Source organism: Chanos chanos, chromosome 13 (genome assembly GCF_902362185.1).
Source record: "Chanos chanos chromosome 13, fChaCha1.1, whole genome shotgun sequence".
NCBI classification, from domain to species: Eukaryota; Metazoa; Chordata; class Actinopteri; order Gonorynchiformes; family Chanidae; genus Chanos; species Chanos chanos.
The window spans coordinates 13,794,312-13,813,301 of NC_044507.1; the positions used below are offsets into that span (position 1 = coordinate 13,794,312).

The window sequence follows — 18,990 nt, forward strand, 5'->3', positions numbered from 1 at the left end:
TTTGTCACTTCTTTTAACAGAGCATACTTTTACAAAAAGGTTCACCGACATCGGGACGAACCATACCATTTATAAGTGAGATAAGAGAAGTTCAACTTTCCAAAATCGAAAAATGCAAGCGTTGTCCGGAAGTTTACCCACCTCTGTTTAACCAATTTTAACAATATCGAGATGGATATCTCAGGCTCAGAGTTAAGGGAAAGGGAAAAGCGCTGGTTTTATTGTGCCTCACTGTTAAGACTCACATTTATACTGAAGAGTGGTGCACACTGCCACTGCCACGTCCACTGCCTGGACACACACTAGTCTTATCTGCTGTTCTAGGCAGATGGAGTCACACCTTAAACAAACAGATCCCAAACACAAAGCGTGCACTCTGTGGGAAATACGGACTCTTACCAGCATCTGTTATGAGCCGTTTTAACAGCTGTCAACTTCAAAGAGTCCAAGATTTAATACTAAAAGACAGCAGGAACCCTTACGGACTATCCTCTATGGTTCATTTTTTATCTCTCCAGCCAAATGTTCTTTCTTTCTTTCTTTCTTTCTTTCTTTTTTTTTTTGTTTTGTATCTGCTTGTAAACCCGATACAACATCAGAAGGAATCAAATATCCATCATATATGTTATGACCTCTTCAAAATCATAAATGTTTTGAGTTTATATGAAGGCTTTTCATCATGATGGGGTAGTCCTGAGGTGAGGTTCCCCAACTATGGCCTCAAAACTGGTGCATTTCTGGAATTTCAAGCTCTTTTTTCCTCTTCCTGTGTATCCCTCCTCTGATTAAGTCAGAGGTTAGTCCCTTCCTCTTCTGAAAGAATTTCAAACAGGAAGCCCACCAGTCTTCAGTGTAGACACACCAACAGAATCACTGTACTCACAGTGGACAGATCTCATTCCAACTGGCAACCCGCTAACCGGTTTAGCTGACGCTAAGTAAAACTTGATCTGAAACATGGTCAAATAAAAGCCCTCCAAGAGAAGAGAGTGCACCTATCAAGCATAGACACCAATCTGCTCAAAGGTCCCAGTAAAAGATATCTGAGCACTGCACTGGAGAAAAAATAGAATGGTGTGCACTCTTGGCACAGGGACAACCTGTGGTGAATATAGTACAACCAGTTTGTCAGGTCAGTCAGCTTGAAGTCCACTAAACTATGCCAAGTCAATACCATGTGTAGATGCACACTGCCGAGAAAAGCACTGCACCATGTGTAAAATGCTGGCACTTGAGATAACTAAACACTGTGTCAAGACAAGGGAGTAAAGCAAGTATACATTTCATATGGAAGTGCTATTCATTGTGGTGTGTAAAGACCAGCGGGTCATACAAGGACAGAGTGGCAGTATTCTATCGTGAGCATATAACAGAGAAAGAAAAGGCTAACTGATCAACCCTGAGTTTTGCATGTCCTTTCTGCAGGTAATACTTTTGAAGTAACACACTTGCATGCGCTTTTTTTCACCAAACAACCAAAATCAATATCCCAAATTACAAATGAATCACAAATGACACACTGCAACACAACAGAAGCCCATGTTCAGATACAATCCCAATTCATCGAAAATCATGATTGTGCAGAGGGCCTATTCTAATCCCCAATGGACCTATTATTTTACTGCCGTCATTAAAGCACTTGAATATGATCTTGAACTGTTTTTAAAGACTTCGTTCAAACCCTGTGGCTAATACTTAAAAGCTGAGAACGTTTGGGATAAAAGCGTGCGTAAAGCCAAAGAGCATCTCTGTTATGGAATACATCTAATGTCCCATAAATCCAAACGTTGTCCTCTGTGTTCACTGCCCTGGCAGTGGTCAATAAATAATATAAACGGTAGTACTGAACGAGATTTAGTAACTCTAGTAACTTTAGTAAATATTTTGAGTACGCTATAACTAAGTAAGTTCAAACAAGTAAGCGTGTGACATGGGAGTCCCACTGTTCTGGTTCGGGCCTTTATCTGCTCCTGTCATTCTTTTAAAGGATGTCCAAAGTGGAGAGCGCTCACTGATATAAATATTTAAGATTCTCAGACGTGACACCGTTCACCCGTCTCTGCGTATCGTATCATCGTCAAGCCGAAGCAAAATGTAAGACTAAAGCATTATACATAGCATCATAGTTCTGTACAGCCCAAATCGTCGTGCCTTCACTATAACAGTAGAGTCCGGATCGCTAAGTTGACCCCGATTTCAAAACACACCTTCTTAGTCGGTATGACACTCACATACACAGAAACATAACAACCCCAAGAGCTCACCCTCAATCCGCCAGCAGATTACAGTCTGTGTCGTTCGTCCATCACACGGCCAGTGCTGTTAAATCCGGATATGTTCAAGAAATAACGTTATCTTGTGCAGATCCACTGTGATATTGGTATACGTGTGTTTACCCGTTCGCTCTCGACTACACGTTGCTCTGCTATCTAGTAACCCAACCCCCAAAATTCCGCTGCTTCCGGGATGACAGTCTGTTTCCTTTTCAAGTTAATATTTTGTGATAATAAAAAAGAAAAATAATGTTAACCTAGTGTTTTGTACGCTCGCTCTTGCACTAAGAGAAACGTTTATGGAACGACTTGAATTGCCTTGAGTCGCTTTAACGTCCTGTGACGTTTTAGAGGTCACAGAGAACAGCGTGCGTGGTTGGTTGATCCAAAGGATGGGACAAATGCATTCGTCATGAAGCATCATCAGGACCACTACAACAGCATCACTAGTCAGTGGCCTACGCAATCTCCCTAGTGAAGGTAAAGGAAATACTATGCTCTCAACCTCGACATTAAGGGGTGAAAGCGCCTGCTCTTAAATAAACACAATTTACATGAGGGTTTAAAAAATGTGTACAGTTCTACAAAAACAAACTGATTTCAGACCTGTGAAAAATTCACTGGGAAAAATGGTCTATATATATTTACATATAAACACAGCTAATGCTCAGGCACTGTTATGGATATTTCATATCTACCATTAAACTACTAAACCCTGAATTTTCACAGAAAGATTTTCTTTTACAGTTCTCAGTTACAGCACCTACCTGTATATGATCTGGGGTTAGCAAACAAATATTGATTTTTATCATGTCAATAAAAAAGTGTTCAAAACCGGTAACACCATAAAAGTAGCATAGCTGACATAATGTAGTGAAACATGAATACAGCTGTTTGACAAATGCAAATCAGTTACACCACACTTCTTAAAAAAATAAAAAATAAAACTGTCTTTATTGCTGAGTCTCACAATACATTTTTGTAGAATCTCTTGTGTTAACATGACATTCATTAAAACAAAATACACAATCACACACACACACACACACACACACACACACACACACACACACATACATATATAATGTCCACAGCTCCATTAGAAATGAATTACACTTAAAGTGTTTGTTGCAAGATGTAGTAATGTAAAGCTGGCAGAGTTTACTCCTCCACGTGTATGTCTCTCCACTGACTTACAGGCTCCACTGGACCGTAAACACCTCTGTCATAGGTAGGGCCAAGCCAGACACTGTGAAAAGCTACAGTATACAGTGACATAAGCATGAGTGCATGCAAAACAAAAGGAAAGAATTTCAGTCATCTGAGAGGCAGTTTTTAACATGGGGTGTAACCATTAAAATGGGAGACACACATAAGCGGTTTGATTACCCTGGTTTCAGAGTGATAGGTGAAGTCCTTTACTTTCTGCCCATTCGCCCAGACAGCTGTGGGTGGGGTTGGCACTCCAAAAACACGCACCTCACTCACGACCAACCCATCTAAAGCTCCATTCAATATCACTGGCTCACTCACCAACTTGGACTAGAGAAAGGGTGTGAGCATATTATACACAACTACATAAGATCAGAGGTTAGGAGGGTGTAAAATAATCATATATTGTATGGGACAATCATTAAGCTGATGAGTTAATGGAGAAAAGAAAACAAGGAAGCTCTGAGAGTTTACTAACGATTACTCAATCTGACAAGCGAACATCCCCTTATAGTTTTTTTGTTTTCTCTGAGCCAACTTCCTTATCACACGTGGAGCATTTTTTGACTATATGACATAGTAGGAATCAAGTACTCTGTATTTTCTTTGTTAACCTGAGATGCTCTGCTAACATTAAAGGGGCCGTGAACACAGAGTCAAGACAAAACTTAGCAGAGAAGTCCCTGTGGGGCCATTGTCACTAATGACTGTTGGGGCATCTTTAGCAGTTGCCTGAGGCTGAAACGTTTTGTTCAAAACCAACTCTACCGGTGAAACGATAAAGATGACGCGTGAGTAATCCGCCCTCTCAAAAGTATCCAGACTCTCCCCATCATCCCAGAACAGCTCCCCTTTCGCCCAACCCTCAGAAGATAGCGCCACCGTCAGGAGGAAAGGGTTAGTACGTGAAACGGCAGTCGTCAGGGCGGGAACCTGGATCGGCGCATTGATAAGAACATGGGAGAAACCTCCGAGCTACACCAGGTGCTTAACCACATAAACAGAGTATGTAGATTCCGACTCATTACTTAGTCAAATGTACCTGCTGTGGAATGATGTGTCCTTCCCTCACATGGACGTTGATGGTGTCTAACGAGGCAGGGAGGACTAGATATTGCCCTTTACTGTAGTATGGCTGCCCCTAAAGAAAGAGGCAGACACACAAAAGTGCATAAACACAAATGAATATAATCCAAGTCTTTCTCACCAGTATTCTCATTTATCTAATGAGCCCAGCTTACACTGTGTAGACTGTACCACGTCCCTGCAGGCAGATAGGCAGCCACCTCTACTGTTCCTTGTTCCAGGACAGGACTAATGAGCAGGGAACTGCCCCATAAGAACTGCCTGTCTATGGTCTGACAATGAGGGTCAAAGGGAAATCTGTCAAAGAATGTCGATGAAAGAAATTAAGAGTCAGTCAGAATAAAAACAATATGACCCGATTTCATCAACGTAAACACAAAATATAGGCCGCCTCACATAACACACAAATATATAATAAGCGCTTATTTTTCACTGATTAAAAATTCTAAATTAACCTTATGAACAGTTTTTTCAAGAATCCTACATTTATTTAGAAGCCATCTATAGTAATCCACTGAAGACACTGTAGAAAAGTTGTGAGCACTGTGTGTGTCTGTATCTGCAGTGCTAATCTGACTGTTCTGGTCAAGTAACGTTGTGGTCATGGGGTTATGTCTTCTTACTCAACAAAAAGGGCTCGAGCAACAGTGTGTGCTGAGGTATGGGCGTAATGGAAGAGTGTGTAGAGGAAAGGAAGGAGGGAGTATCTCAGCATCGTGGCATTTCGCATGGCTGCCTGGGCCTCCTGCCCAAACACATAGGGCTCCTGGGGCTAAGACACACACACACACACACACACACACACACAATGGCTTGGTTTAGAATTTCCATTTATAATGCATCAGAGAGTACACAATTACATAGCAACAGCATAGTATACAGTTGGTCTCTTGAGGCAAAAGCACTATAACTTATGAATTCAAGTATATTCAGGAGAGAAGCACACGGTGAATTAGTTTTAGACAGCTCACGGCGTTTGGCCTGTCGTTATGGTTTCTCATGAAAGGGTAGAAGGCACCAAGTTGAGTCCAGCGCACACACAGCTCCTCAGTGGTGTCTCCTCCAAAGCCACACACATCGGCCCCCACCAGAGGTACCCCATACAGCCCAAACAGCAGCACAGCTGAGTCACACACACACACACACACACACACACACACACACACACACACACACACACACACACACACACTTACTTCAGTTTATTAATCACTAAATAAAAAAAGGTAAGATACTCTTTCAAACTTTCAAAGGTCAAACAGCTGCTCTGAATGCTGCTTCTTTTTTACTCACAGAATATGAACTGACAGATTATGAACTAACAGAAATAAGGTCAAATCTACTGAACTGACCCCTAAAGAAGGGGCTGCAGCCACGATGACTTCACAGTACATGAAAAAGCTGAGGAAATATGTAACAAAGTATTATATTTCCTAAAGCTGTGCTATTACATGTGTTCGTTTATACTGTGTTGAATTTGTATCTGCCTAAAGGACAGGGAGGTAAGGCGGAGTCTATCATGTCTGTCTTACCTGGGATGGAATATCGCAGCTGTTCCCAGTCACTGCGCACATCCCCCGTCCAGTGGCCAGAGAAACGGCCCAGGCCAGGAAACGAGGAGCGGGACAGAACAAAGGGCCGGGTTCCCCTCACTTTCAGCAGAGCACTGAGGCCACAGCGGGCAAACCCAGGATGATTCAATGCACAACCACAACCACGACAAAACACACTGAAGTAGTATCAGAGCAAGTCTATGAAACTGAATCATTTACCATACATTATGCCTAATAAACAAAATGATAACGCGAGGATTTCTCTCAGCCAAGTATAGTTCTGGACAAGTATAGACTGAACTAACTGAGAGACTGCATGTTAAAGAGACCACACAGAACAGTAGTTCAGTTCCTTCTCTGACCTGTGGGTGGCAACAGCCTCAGTCAGTCCATAGAGATTGTGGAGATTGTAATGAGTGGAGAAGTTCTGCAGGCTGGACATGCACAGGGTGCCTGAGTTTAACTGTCCTCCTATCACACCTATGGATGAAGAGATGCCTCCATGTGACATAATACAAACACACCAAGACTAAACCTTGCTGTGCAGGCTACATTATGCTGCCTGAACCTGCATGTTAGTGCACTGACCTGGAACAAAGGGAGGTTTCTCTAGGTCAGTGTCTGGACAACCATCCACAGAGCCCTGAACAAAACTAGCCGGCTCATTCATGTCCTGCAAGCAGAGTGGGAGAAAGACAAGCTCACAGGACACAAACTAGGAGCAGACAACCCATCTAAATGAGTGTTGCAATATTTTTAAAAAGCAAACAAACACACACAAAAAAAGATCAATTTTATTGTATACTATTACAAACAACATTCTAATGGAGACAGAGAGCACTCATACGATGGCATTAAGGAGAGAGGCACTCACTATCCATAGGCCATCCACAGGTACTCTCTCATAGAAGTCCCGAATGCAGTCTTCCCACCAACTCCTTGTCTGTGGATTAGTGAAGTCTGGGAACGCTGTGGGTCCTGGCCAAACCTGGAAAACACAGACACATACATGCATTCTCAGTGTCAGGATTGTGTTTTCAGGACTACATTTTCCTATCTGTGAAAGCAACGTGTAGTCTGGTTGGTGAGGAAGATGTGTTTAGAGCCACAAACCTTTCCGATAAGAGTCTGTCCGGTGGAGTTCTTGATAAACACACCCCTCCGTTGGCCTTCATCAAAAGGTTTGTAGGTGCCTGGAGGACTCGTACTACTGATGCCTGGGTCCTACCATAGGATGACAAATCCACTCCAGTAATATCAGTATAGGAAATCCCAAAGAGTGTCATTGCACGGCACACAATATCAGTACACAAGTCCCAACAGTGGATATATATCATGGATTTGCTGCCCACTAGTGGTCAGTAGATGTACTGTTTTTGCTAAGCCACTGTAGAGGGTCTTTTGAATCGATCTGAAACTTTATCAAACAGGAAAGCAAAGTTTTGAACTTTCTCAAAGATCAGCTGTTTAAAAAGTGCAATAATTATGCATCCAAAACTCTAAACTAAGAAAGAGTTCTGTTTCATGGCATGAAACGTCTTTTAATTTTGTTGTAATCACCTATTAAGGAGAGCACAAAGATAAAGCAGTACACACAGATCTGATTTTTTTTGTACATACTTACAGTCTTTTAATTCAAAACCATTTTAAGCCAAAATCTCATACTCACCAAGATAAGCACATACTTCAAGCCCTGCTGGTGGAACTCCCTCACCATCTGAGGCAGGTCTCCAAATCGCAGAGGGTCAAAGGTGAAAACTCTCCGCTTGTCAGCGTAATCAAGATCATTCCACTGCACATCCTGATAACAAAACATTTCAATGCTTCAGCCTTTCACTGAAGGCTTATTATTATCTCTGAAAACTACTACCAACATGACGCAAAGAAATCGTAGAGTAGTCTTGATTACCAGGGGAAACTTGGCTTGGCGCATTTGCTGGACGACAGCTCTTGTGGCATTGGTGGAGGTGTAACCCCAGCGGCAGAGGTGGAAGCCCAGTGACCAGTAAGGTGGCATCATGGGATACCCTAGAATGACATCAAGAAGATTCAGGGAACTAAAACAACTGCATGAACATGGACAAATACACAGACAAAAAAAAAAGAGGCAACTTTCTGTACTGGTCACTTATATATCTTAGTTCACATGTGTATCAATTACAATTTTTAATACACTTTTCTAGGAGGCTATAAAATTATAGCTTAAACCACTTCAAATAAATTCCTGAGATTCCTGATATTTATCTAACCCTTACAGCTTTCAAACCTGGAGCATGGTAAAAACCAGAAAGCCTCATACAATGAAACACACAATTACTGATAAGTATAAGTATGAATAACACCTCCAATTCAGCTAAGAGACATGCTGAAGATGAAAATAGCAATATCTTACCAATAACCCGGTGGTACTGCTGAATTACCATGTGTGGGTCTGGGCCTAAGAAGATGTAGAGGTCCAGAATCCCACCAGTGGTAATCCATGTGAGTGCTGGAGTGGGCTGCAGCACCACCTCTACATGAACATTTGAAAACAGATGAAGCTTGTTAAATTGTTTCCTCATGAAGGGATATGATCAAAGATTGAGACAACAAATAAGACCAAGGCTTAACTGATATATATGAGACCCACATTGTGTCCATACCCATAGCATTGCTGTTGAGGAGAAAGACTCCATAGGCCTGGCCATCTCCTTCCTGCACTAGGTAAAAGGGGTGGGAGCCATAGAGGTTGGCACTGCCCTAAAGGCATTCAAACACAGAGATAACTGTCATTACATGACATTTTGTCATCTTGTCCACAATGCACCACCTGTTTCCCAGTGTCTGTCAATATTTAGAATACCACATTTAGAAGTTAAAAAAACTGGATGTGATGCTGATGGTGTACACACATGAGGCGCCATATCTCGGTTCCACAGAGTGACAGAGGTCCAGTTAAGGTCCAAGACAAGGGGTGTGTAGTGTTCCCCAAGCCCAGACACCACTGATGAGGCTAAGGAGGTGGAGAGCTGTAGGTACTGGTCAGCAAACAGGAGAGGTCCAACTGTGGTGTTTAGACTGTGAAAAAATAATAACAAATACACACCTGGATCCCTACAAATGTCTTATGAACGGTGTTCAGTTAACATGAGAAAAGCCATTACATTAAAAAAACATTATTTTGTTAACATTACATGGACATTCACAAGATTTGCAAATTCCTTGTACACCTTTACTAACTTATTAAGTATTCTTTTCTAAGAGCATATGAATTGCGACGTTAAAGAGTGATGTCTTGAATATTTACAAACACAGTAAACACCTCTGAGAATGTCACTCTTTTACAGTTGTGGTGCAAGACAGTTCTACTCAACTGCACAAGACTTGTACTTGGTAATCACTGGACATTTACTTGGGGTGCGCCGATGCGATACTCAGTATCGGTATCGGTCCGATGCTGGCCAAAATCACTGGATCGATATCGGAAAAAAGTGGGCTATAATCCGATAAGATCCATTAATTTAAACTATCGCGTAAATGCTACGGCTTAACTAACACTGGCGCCCATAAGGAAAAGGCTTATCGTGGCTTAATGTTCCAAAATAGCGTCCAATAATCAAATTTGTCCGACATCTCACATGTCATAAACACCATCTCCTATCCAAGAAGCAAAACTAAAATCCAAGGAATAGGGTAGTATGTTAAGTTAAGCGCTGTCCTCTCCTTTGCTGCCCATTATGCAAAGGAAAGACCTACCCGGCTTAATACACCAAAAGTACAATAAAGAACGAAGAAATTTCTCTTCTCTTGTCAATCTCCTCTCGAAAAATTAAAACAAAAATACAAGGAATAATTAAATTAACTAAATTAACGTAGGCCTACGTCGAGTGTTTTCGCTCCATTGACGCCCATTATAAGGAAAAAGCTTAGTACAACTAAGAGAGAGTACAACTCCATTTGGCAAAGGCTACAGCTAAATCACACAAACACTAAGAGCTGGACCCTGTGCTATTCATCAAAATGTAAGTGTGATCCAGAGTACAGGGACGAGTACATTTTGTGCGTTATTTGCAGGCAGTGGTTTCTCCGTAAGTGCATAAAGTCAGCTGATCGTTTAGTTATTGCCGACTACCACAGACGTATTATGTGCTCAAGCTGAATGAGTAAATGTGGCATTTTCGCTTGGAATTAACACTTTGCAACACATACTAAGTTAAGCCACGTTAAGTTTTTCCTTATAATGGGCGTCAATGGAGAGGAAACGCTTAACTTGAGATAACGACCATTCTTCTAGGATTTCGGTTTAGATTTTTTGACAGGAGGAAGTGTTTCTGACGAGAGATGTCAAAGAGAAATTTGGTGTCCATTGATCGGCATTTTGGAACATTAAGCCACGTTAAGCTTTTTCATGTTAAGCGTTTTAGAATGTCCCGGAAATCGCTGAATTCATTGTTTGAGAAAACGTTTTAATAAAAACAGCAGCAGTATCCATGACTGAGTCATGTTGTGGGCTATGTATTTCTTCCTTTAGTGAAGTAGAATATTTATTTTATAGTTTGAGCATGATGTTTTTTAGATAGCTAGGTTAAGCAAATTGCATTCAGACAATGTATCATTAACAGCTTAGTTGTTTAAGAGAGGGAAAAAGATCGGACTGGTATCGGTATCGGCTGATACTCAAGGTTGTAGTGTCAGTATCGGTATCGGACATGAAAAATTGGTATCGAGCCACCTCTAACATTTACTATCCATCATACTATAAAATATGAGTTAAACTCACAGTACTCGGCCATTGGATTTACGCCGCACTATGAACCCGAAAGGATGTGGCTGAAACTCTATGCTGTAGAGGGCATTCTGCACGTCAAAGCCTTCCCTTGGTTTATCCACAGGAAGAGGAACCTCATATCGTGGAGAGAGAGGATCCCTAATCTGTGCAGTCATGAGAATGGTCGGGCAAGCAAATTTTCTTATCAAGTGAAGAGCAAAAGAGTATATGTACGTTTATTTACTTACAGTTTGAACTGCAGTGAAAAACTCAGCACATTAAGCACTGTAAATTCTGCAGAACAGACTTTACCCTAAGCATTTTAGGTTATTTCACACATATTCAAAAACTTACTGCGATGTGTAGTCGTCCTGCTGTCTCTGCCATGACCTCCATTTGCAGGACGGAGATATCTCCAGGAAGGTAAGATGGTACGGGACGTGTGAGGTTAGCTGCTTGGCCACGGGGTGTGGGAGCCAGTGGCCCCATTCTGTAGCCAGGATAAGAGGGAGGATAGAAACACCAAGGCGGTCCTCCAAAACGTGACTGCGGTAGAGGAATATAGCAACAACCTCTCTCCTCACACGCAGCCTTACTAAGAGCACGGTCACGAGCGCAGTCAAATCGATCCTCATCAGCTATCTCACACTTACCATTTTTTAAAGTTCTGAAACTGAGTTCCGAATTCCATTCAGAGTTGCTGGATAGACTTGAGGAACTCTTCATGTTATTCTGCATCTGATCCCTCTTTTTAGGGTCAGTACGCGATCTCAAATCTATATCTTCGTGGGCGTTTGCCTTAAACATTACTATCTTATAATAAGTATTCAAGTGGTAAACGGATAAACACGCAAATAGCGCTAAAACCCATAGAGCCGAAGACAGCAATACGGAACCACATAAAATCTTAGCCATTTGATGCCCGGAATTAGTTCTGTCTCCTGCACCGTTACGTTACAGCTGATGCTGCGGTGTCAGCTCCCAACCACGGGAAAACAGAATAGAACTTTTTTGGTTGATGTTAGTCTGTTGTTGCAGACACGTAAAAATACCACGTTAGCTTGCTAATATACGGAAGTTTGCAGTTTGGGTAATTCAGAACACTGAATGACTCGGAGGGTGTATCTGATACGACTGGAAAGTCATTTACTCTACATTATATATACATCATGTTTACTTATGCAATACTGTCAAGATGCACATACTACTTTAAATTCAGTAAAGTTGCGACAGGACCTACTCTACTCATATTTGTTGTGGCATGACGTTGACACATGTGCGTGCACACAATGCGAACGGCACGCGACAATGGACAAATCTAAAGGCGCTAAATATAAAATCTTAGCAAAGTTTACCGTTTCCGCAAAGACCCACTCAGGTGTATGTATAACTGTTATGGTGCGCCTAGAAAATACTCGTAGATGGACACATCATGAAAATGAACATGCTTTAGAATGAATGAAGATGGATTATTCAAACGGTGTTGCGTTCAATTTAATGATACAGTAGCCATATTAACTTTTCCAAAAACTAAAATTCACTGAAAAAACAAAAACTATGATTAAAACAAAAACTACGATTGTATCTGTTACAAGACGGCATTTCTTAAGGCAGAAGGCATTTCTTGCTGGAAAAATATTATTTTTACGGTCAGTGCTACACATTATCACTTTGAAACTGATTTGGACGCTTCAGTACACTGTTATCTGACGGGCTTAATGTAATCAGTTTTAAACTCATGTCAAAAGACAATCAAATGTGCATTCATAAAATGTGCTTGTGCACTGACAAAGCATGACACAAGGACTACAAGCAGAAAGTTTGATTGCTGATTAACATTTCATCATAGTTCCAAAGGCATAAATGTGGACTTAATGATGCATGATGTATGCTTTAAAAAAGATGAAGAATTATATTATAATGACCAGAGAAAAAAAAAATATGATGTGTTTTCAAATGGATAAGTTCATTATGAAATTTGAGTTTGGTTATTATCTGTGTGTTATTAACACTGTGTGGAGTGGACATGATTTGTATGATCTCATTTTTCTTAAGACCCCTTGATTTTGACAGAATAGAGAAAACATACACAAACATCCCTTCAATTTCTTTTTCTGCTGATAAATTCTGAGTTCACAATTTAGCCTACACAAGTGTACAATACATACACACAAACTACCTTAAGCTGGGAAGTACATATGTACTTTGATTACTTTTTTACAGTGATATTGTATGCCACAGGTCCTCTGTATGTGAAACCCAGGTAGAATAAGATATTTTCATTGCCAAAGGGTACAGAGGGTGAGTAGAGTGCAGGAATGTAGAACTTCTTCCTCTGAGGGCCCTCAAGGTACACTGTCCCATCTTCTGTCCAACCTGCAACAGGTTTGAGTAGCTTTGCAATTTGTGGCATCTTCCATACCTCCCCACGGAACCACTTCATTCGTTTCTCTGACAGTGAGGGGAGCTTGGCCATTGTCTCCATCTTGCTCTTGTGGACAAATTTGTCCAATCCAGCTCCATTACCAAGGAAAAAATGGGTGTATATCCGTCTCTTCCTCTGAGGGATATCCTTCATTTTGGTCCAGTAACTGCGTTTGAGGAATTCAACAGCAGACAGAACAATTTCATATTTGCTCTCTTTTTCCTCCTCAGAGTCATTCTCTTCTGGCCAAAATAGCAAGGTGAGAAGGAACAGGGCACTTGACAGGCAATGTTGCTTCTCTTTTGGAAACTGACGGCTAAGTCTCTGCAGATCTTTGAGAGCGACCGGTTCAGGCGACTGAGTTGAAAGGCAGCTTAGTGCAATGTGAGATGCTATGTAATTGACCAGATCCATCTGATCCAATTTAGCTTTCACTGGGTCACTTGGATACAATGATATAATCTCCTTAAGTACTTTGAGTGCTTGGTCTTTATCTTTCTGGTCAGTGAGCAGGGAGAAGATTGATGTGATATTTCCTCCACCGAGGCGATGAATTGTCATGCGTTTCATGAAAGGTGTTAGGTTGGATGTGGATTTGACAGTGCTGAGACAGGCATCACTGAAATACTTTCCATATACAGAGGTCTTGGTGACAAGCCAATGTCTGGGATTGCTTATTGTCATCTCACAACTCTCAGCTACCTCATCCTCATCTGCATTCAGGTCCGTCTGGAAATAACTCAAGTCCTCTGATATCCACTCTAAGGCTACATGCATTGTATTTTTAAGGTTTTTCAATTTGCAATGGAAATTTTCCCATGGCTGCTGAACCCCCTTTGGGATGTAGTCAGTGAGCAGGTATTTCAGGCAGTCAGGATGCCTGTTTGAGAACACTTGCAGTGAAGAAATGAGTTTTAACAAGTTAGATCCTACGTCTACTTCTCCGAAAAATCCAGAGTTGTTCATTGTCTCTTTGTCTGAAACTGCTGCTTTTTCACATGCTTGGAAGCACTCTATAGCTTTGAGAGCTGTTTCAACAGCACCTGCTGTGTTCTCTGCTGTCTTGGAAACTTTTTCCAAGGCTTTGCATTTTGCTTGGAACCATCTCCTATATACCTGACCCTTGGTGTCTAGGATGTAGGAGTTCTGTGGCATTTTTGTTGCTGCGATATCTGCCCAATATTCTGCTTCTTCAAATTTATCATACTTGTAATTTAAACGAGCAAGTTGTTGAGCAAAAAAGGCATCCTTGTTGAATCGTTTGTGTGCCTCCTTCAGAAGCTCTATTGCTTTTTCTGGACTCTCTTTCTCTCTAACATGTTCAATGAGGGGAGAGAAAAAACTGTCCGATTCATCACCTTTGCTTATTCTGCATCTTCTCATGAACAAGTCACGCAAGAACCTCATGTAATCCTCTTTGCCAAATCTGTGCTCAAATAGCACATTTTCACGGAGAAGAGCCATAGCTAGACTGTGTTGCTGCTCTTTTCCTAAGAGCTGATGAAGAATTTCTTTTGCAACTAAGGGGTGAATAATTCTAATGGATTCAATGTAGGTTCTTTCATCTCTCAAATGTATGAAGACTAACCTGGCGTGTTCACTGAGTGCTCCCTCAAAGGCATGCTGTCGAAATCTAGACAGGCGGAGGGGTAGTTCCATCAAGGCTTCACAATGCGACTGAGAAAGGAAGGAATTCTGCACATACGTATTGAGCAATGCCACGTAACGAATGAGGCGGGTGACAACAGAATCATGATCAATACCTTGGAGTAAATGTCTTACAAACTGCTCAACGTATTCTGCAATTTTCTGATGTTCAAATTCTTCACTCATCAGAACAAACGTCAAGATGAACTCTGGTTGATACTGTTGCTCAAGCTTCTTCCGTTTTCCTGCAAATTGCCTCTTCTCCTCTGGGGAAAGTTTGTGCGTCACGGAAACGTTCTGTAAAGGTGACTCCTTGCTCATTTTTTCTGGATTGTGTGATCGTCTGCAACTAAGCAAAATGAAACATAGAGTTCCTTGTACAATCTTCTTGGTGTTTACAGCAACTTCTAATTCATTTCTCAAGTCGTCCAAATATTCCTTGTCAGAGTCCTCCACCAGCAGGAGAACGGGGAGACATTTCTGAGGGTCTTTTTCTTCATACTCTCGCAACTGAACTGCATGCTCTGCCACAATAGTAGGAGTATAAGATGGTTTCACAACTGCACATCTTAAATCCTTTCTGTTGTCCCACAGTACCTGTCTAGCAACAGTGCTGCCACCACTGCCAGGATGGTGGTATATGTTGATATTGCTAACTGATAACTGGTCTACATTACTTTTCACAACATTGTTCAGGAGTTTGGAGACCTCTTGGTATGCCTCTCTTTTTATAATTTCTTCAGCAAACTTCTTCTCTGCAAGCCATAGATTTAACCAGCTCACTTTTCCTCCATGGTAAAAATGTTTCTCGATGTTTTCTTTTTCATTCTCAATGAACTCAGGACTGGTTTCATCACAGTGGTCAGTACTTATGATCTCCAAGGAATACATCCTTTCCTCCTCACGTTTCTCAAAACGGCATTCTCCCTTAACAAAGACAGGCAGGTGTTTGGAGGTCCGGGTGGTGACAGGCTGGATTCTCTGAAGTGTTGCATTTACATGGCTCATCTTCATTCCAACTATACTGGAACGGTTGATTATTTCAGTGGTACATGAGCCCTCAGCAAAGCTTTGCCACTTTTGGAAGTTCTCTTCAGATTCTGAAATGCAGATGATATCTTCATGACCTTCCATATCAGTGAAGAACTCATAGAATGTGTGCAGGATAGGTTTGTCAACAGGAGAAGTAAGCAAGAAGATCACTTGGAAGGTCCCTTTTGGCAAGATCTGCTTGCAGATCAGTGACACACAGTCCCTGAGGAGAGTGGTTTTGGTTTGGATCCATGTCATTTCATCACAGTAACTTTCATTGCCTTTGAAATCACTCCGTCCATTGCAAAATATCCAGCTGGTTTGTTCAAACAAATGAAGGTGACTCTCAAAATCTCTGACACTCATGCCATTTGGAATTTGGTAATTCTGCATGAAATGCAGGTTTGCTGCATGGTGTTGAAGGTATTCATGACACAATCCAGATGACTTTGAATTTGGGTCAAAGTCAAATACACAGAAGATCTTCAAGTTTAATAAAAAGTCAATGCTGGTCAAATCTTCCTTTTGAAATTTGTTTGTGACAAGTATGTACCATTTTTCCTTTTCAATTAGTTTTTTGCCACTTGTAACAAGCATTGTGAGTTTCCTTCCAAGGTCTGGACACAGACCTGGAGATCTGAAAGCACTGGACTGTTCTGCTGCTTCTCTTTGTGTATCCCTGTCGCCGACTCGCTGGTAGAACTCATTGTGATCACTCACTGGTTCTGTTTTGGAACCAACCCTTCGATAGATTGTCTCCTTTTCATGTTCAATCTTGTTTGACTTCTCTTTAAAGTTAGGTAGACGGACAGAATAAACCCGATTCTTCACAATGCTTACTGCAGGCACAATGTCAACCTCTACAACATAAGACGTCGTGGTGGCATTTAGGTCAGCCACCTCTATAAACTGAGGTGGGCGCACACACTGTCGTACATGCTCGCTGTCAGAACCAGAGAAACTCCTTTCTATGTGATCCAGTGCATCAACATAGATATCTTTTTCCATAACAGGAATACCAATAATTTCACCGTGTACATAGCCAGTATCATCTCTGCTATCCATCACACCAAAGTGTATTGTGCCATTTGATCGGACGTTCATACAACCAGCGGCAAATTTGAGGACTTCTTTAGCAAATTTTGCTTGTAGCCTTTGGCGGTCTAATGTTGCAGCAATAGCAAACGACTTGTACTCATGACAAGGAGTTATAAAATCAATAATTCCTGACTCAGGTTGCAACACATTGTGCTTGAAATACGTGAAATCAATGCCCTCTTTTCCAAATGGCCGTGGCTTACAGTCTTTCTTTGTGGTCAAGACATTTGCACACTGGTCTTTGTTGACTCCTTCTTTGAGACACTTTTTTCCTAAATCCTGACTACTTGCTCCACAGTCACTACTTTCAGATGGTTCTTTGTTTAAAATTTCTTGTCGATTTTGTGCTTTCTTCTTCTTTTGGACTGTGCTTACTAACTCATTTCTTTTATTAATGATTAAAAGAGCAGGCCCAGATTTCATTCCAGTCTCTCTTTTCAAAAATTCTTCAGTGAGTTCCAGAAGGATTCGCCCATCAACCTCTTCATCATGAAGTTTTTTAATGTACTGTTCTTTCACTCCAATGGAACTCAACCAGGTGCTCACCATAGACTCAGTCCAGTTTTCAATGGGCAAGTTGTCAAGTTCTTCTATAATGGTAACAACAAGAGGATATATGGAGATAATTATGCATTTATAATGTGGGAGGTGTAAAAACATAAACACTATATCTTAATGACTGATACTTACCCATTATGTACACTTGATTTGACCACTATCTTCCAGGAATTCACCACAACAGATCTGTTGATCAGAAATATCACATTTAAATGACTTTACACACCACATTAAGCAGTTTCATTACTTGTTTGAGTACAATGCCCAAATTCAATTCTCTGAGGCACTTTGCAAACTGCTGCAATCTCATTTACTTAAAGCTTCAAGAAAATACAGGACAGACCACAATGTCTGGGTCTGAAACTCAAGACTGTGATCCTATGATGGTGTACAAACCTACGTAATATAAATTCAAATGGAAAAGTGCCTCCCTCCTAATATAAACAGTGCAAGTTCTAAACAGCTTTCTTGGTAACACTTACTAATGACAGTTATCGTTCTTTCAACTATTCGTAAATGAGCAGTTGATGTGGCATATGCTAAGATGAAAAAAGATTAAAAAGATTAAATCTCTGTGATCATGCACACACACACTGTGAGCAGTAAATCTGACCTCTGCATTTAACCCATCCTTACACACCAGTAGTGAGTGCACACACACACTAGGCGCAGGAGCAGTGGGCACCTGACATTAACGGTCCAAATACATAGAAGTCATAAGACATGGAAAAGATTATGTGGATGACATCATCAATGATGAAGCAGACCTGTAACAGCTCACTGACATTGAGTGTTTATTAAAGAAAACTTCTTTAATAACATGGCCATCTGATCAGACGAGCATATCTGAATGTCCATATGATTAAGCATTTTAACACTGTACCAGCGTTCTAAAAGTTAAAAGTCTAAAAACCGTTTACAAAAAGAGAGAGAGTCTGTGACTGATTGGAGGTGTTTTTTTTAACGTAGGGAGCATGTATAGATATATCTATAGTTTAGAGAAACTATGCAGCAAGGACTTAATAAACAAACTGATTACAGCCTTTGTGAAAGACGAGCTTGTTACACTTTTAGTTTTGTTCACACTGCCATCTGCTGTAGATAAAAAGAAGTTACTGCTCACTGAAATTCTACGCCTGTTGGAGTTTTTTCTAGCGCAGGAACTTCCTCAGCAACGTCGTTTCGTTGACCTTGTCGGTATTTAGCCTACTTTGTTTAAAAAGGAGCATATAGGCGATGCTCTGCAAAAAAAAAAAAAAAAAAGGCTATATATATATATATATAAATCTGACGCCCCAGCCCTTAAGAATGTTATATATTTCATACTTACTCTCAGTGATTAAGAAGCCTGGAATCCCT

At 41.0% G+C, this 18,990-nt stretch overlaps 2 protein-coding genes across 2 annotated transcripts; both read right to left on the bottom strand.

The window, feature by feature from the left end:
• Window positions 1-3,466: 3,466 nt before the first annotated feature.
• gaa (alpha glucosidase) lies at window positions 3,467-11,678 on the bottom strand. The gene is made up of 19 exons (XM_030789688.1): window positions 11,226-11,678; window positions 10,884-11,035; window positions 9,016-9,181; window positions 8,767-8,863; window positions 8,517-8,636; window positions 8,034-8,152; window positions 7,794-7,925; window positions 7,238-7,348; window positions 6,999-7,112; window positions 6,713-6,797; window positions 6,487-6,604; window positions 6,104-6,237; window positions 5,543-5,694; window positions 5,195-5,343; window positions 4,727-4,868; window positions 4,528-4,626; window positions 4,254-4,418; window positions 3,663-3,815; window positions 3,467-3,532 (listed from the first exon to the last, which is right to left on the bottom strand). The coding sequence occupies exons 1-19, from the start codon at window positions 11,676-11,678 to the stop codon at window positions 3,467-3,469; spliced, it is 2,727 nt and encodes a 908-aa protein (XP_030645548.1).
• A 1,402-nt stretch (window positions 11,679-13,080) lies between these two features.
• Window positions 13,081-17,767, bottom strand: samd9l (sterile alpha motif domain containing 9 like). Its single transcript, XM_030789689.1, has 2 exons — window positions 17,764-17,767; window positions 13,081-17,663 (listed from the first exon to the last, which is right to left on the bottom strand). Exons 1-2 carry the CDS (start codon window positions 17,765-17,767, stop codon window positions 13,081-13,083), a joined length of 4,587 nt encoding a protein of 1,528 aa, XP_030645549.1.
• Between the last annotated feature and the right edge of the window lie 1,223 nt (window positions 17,768-18,990).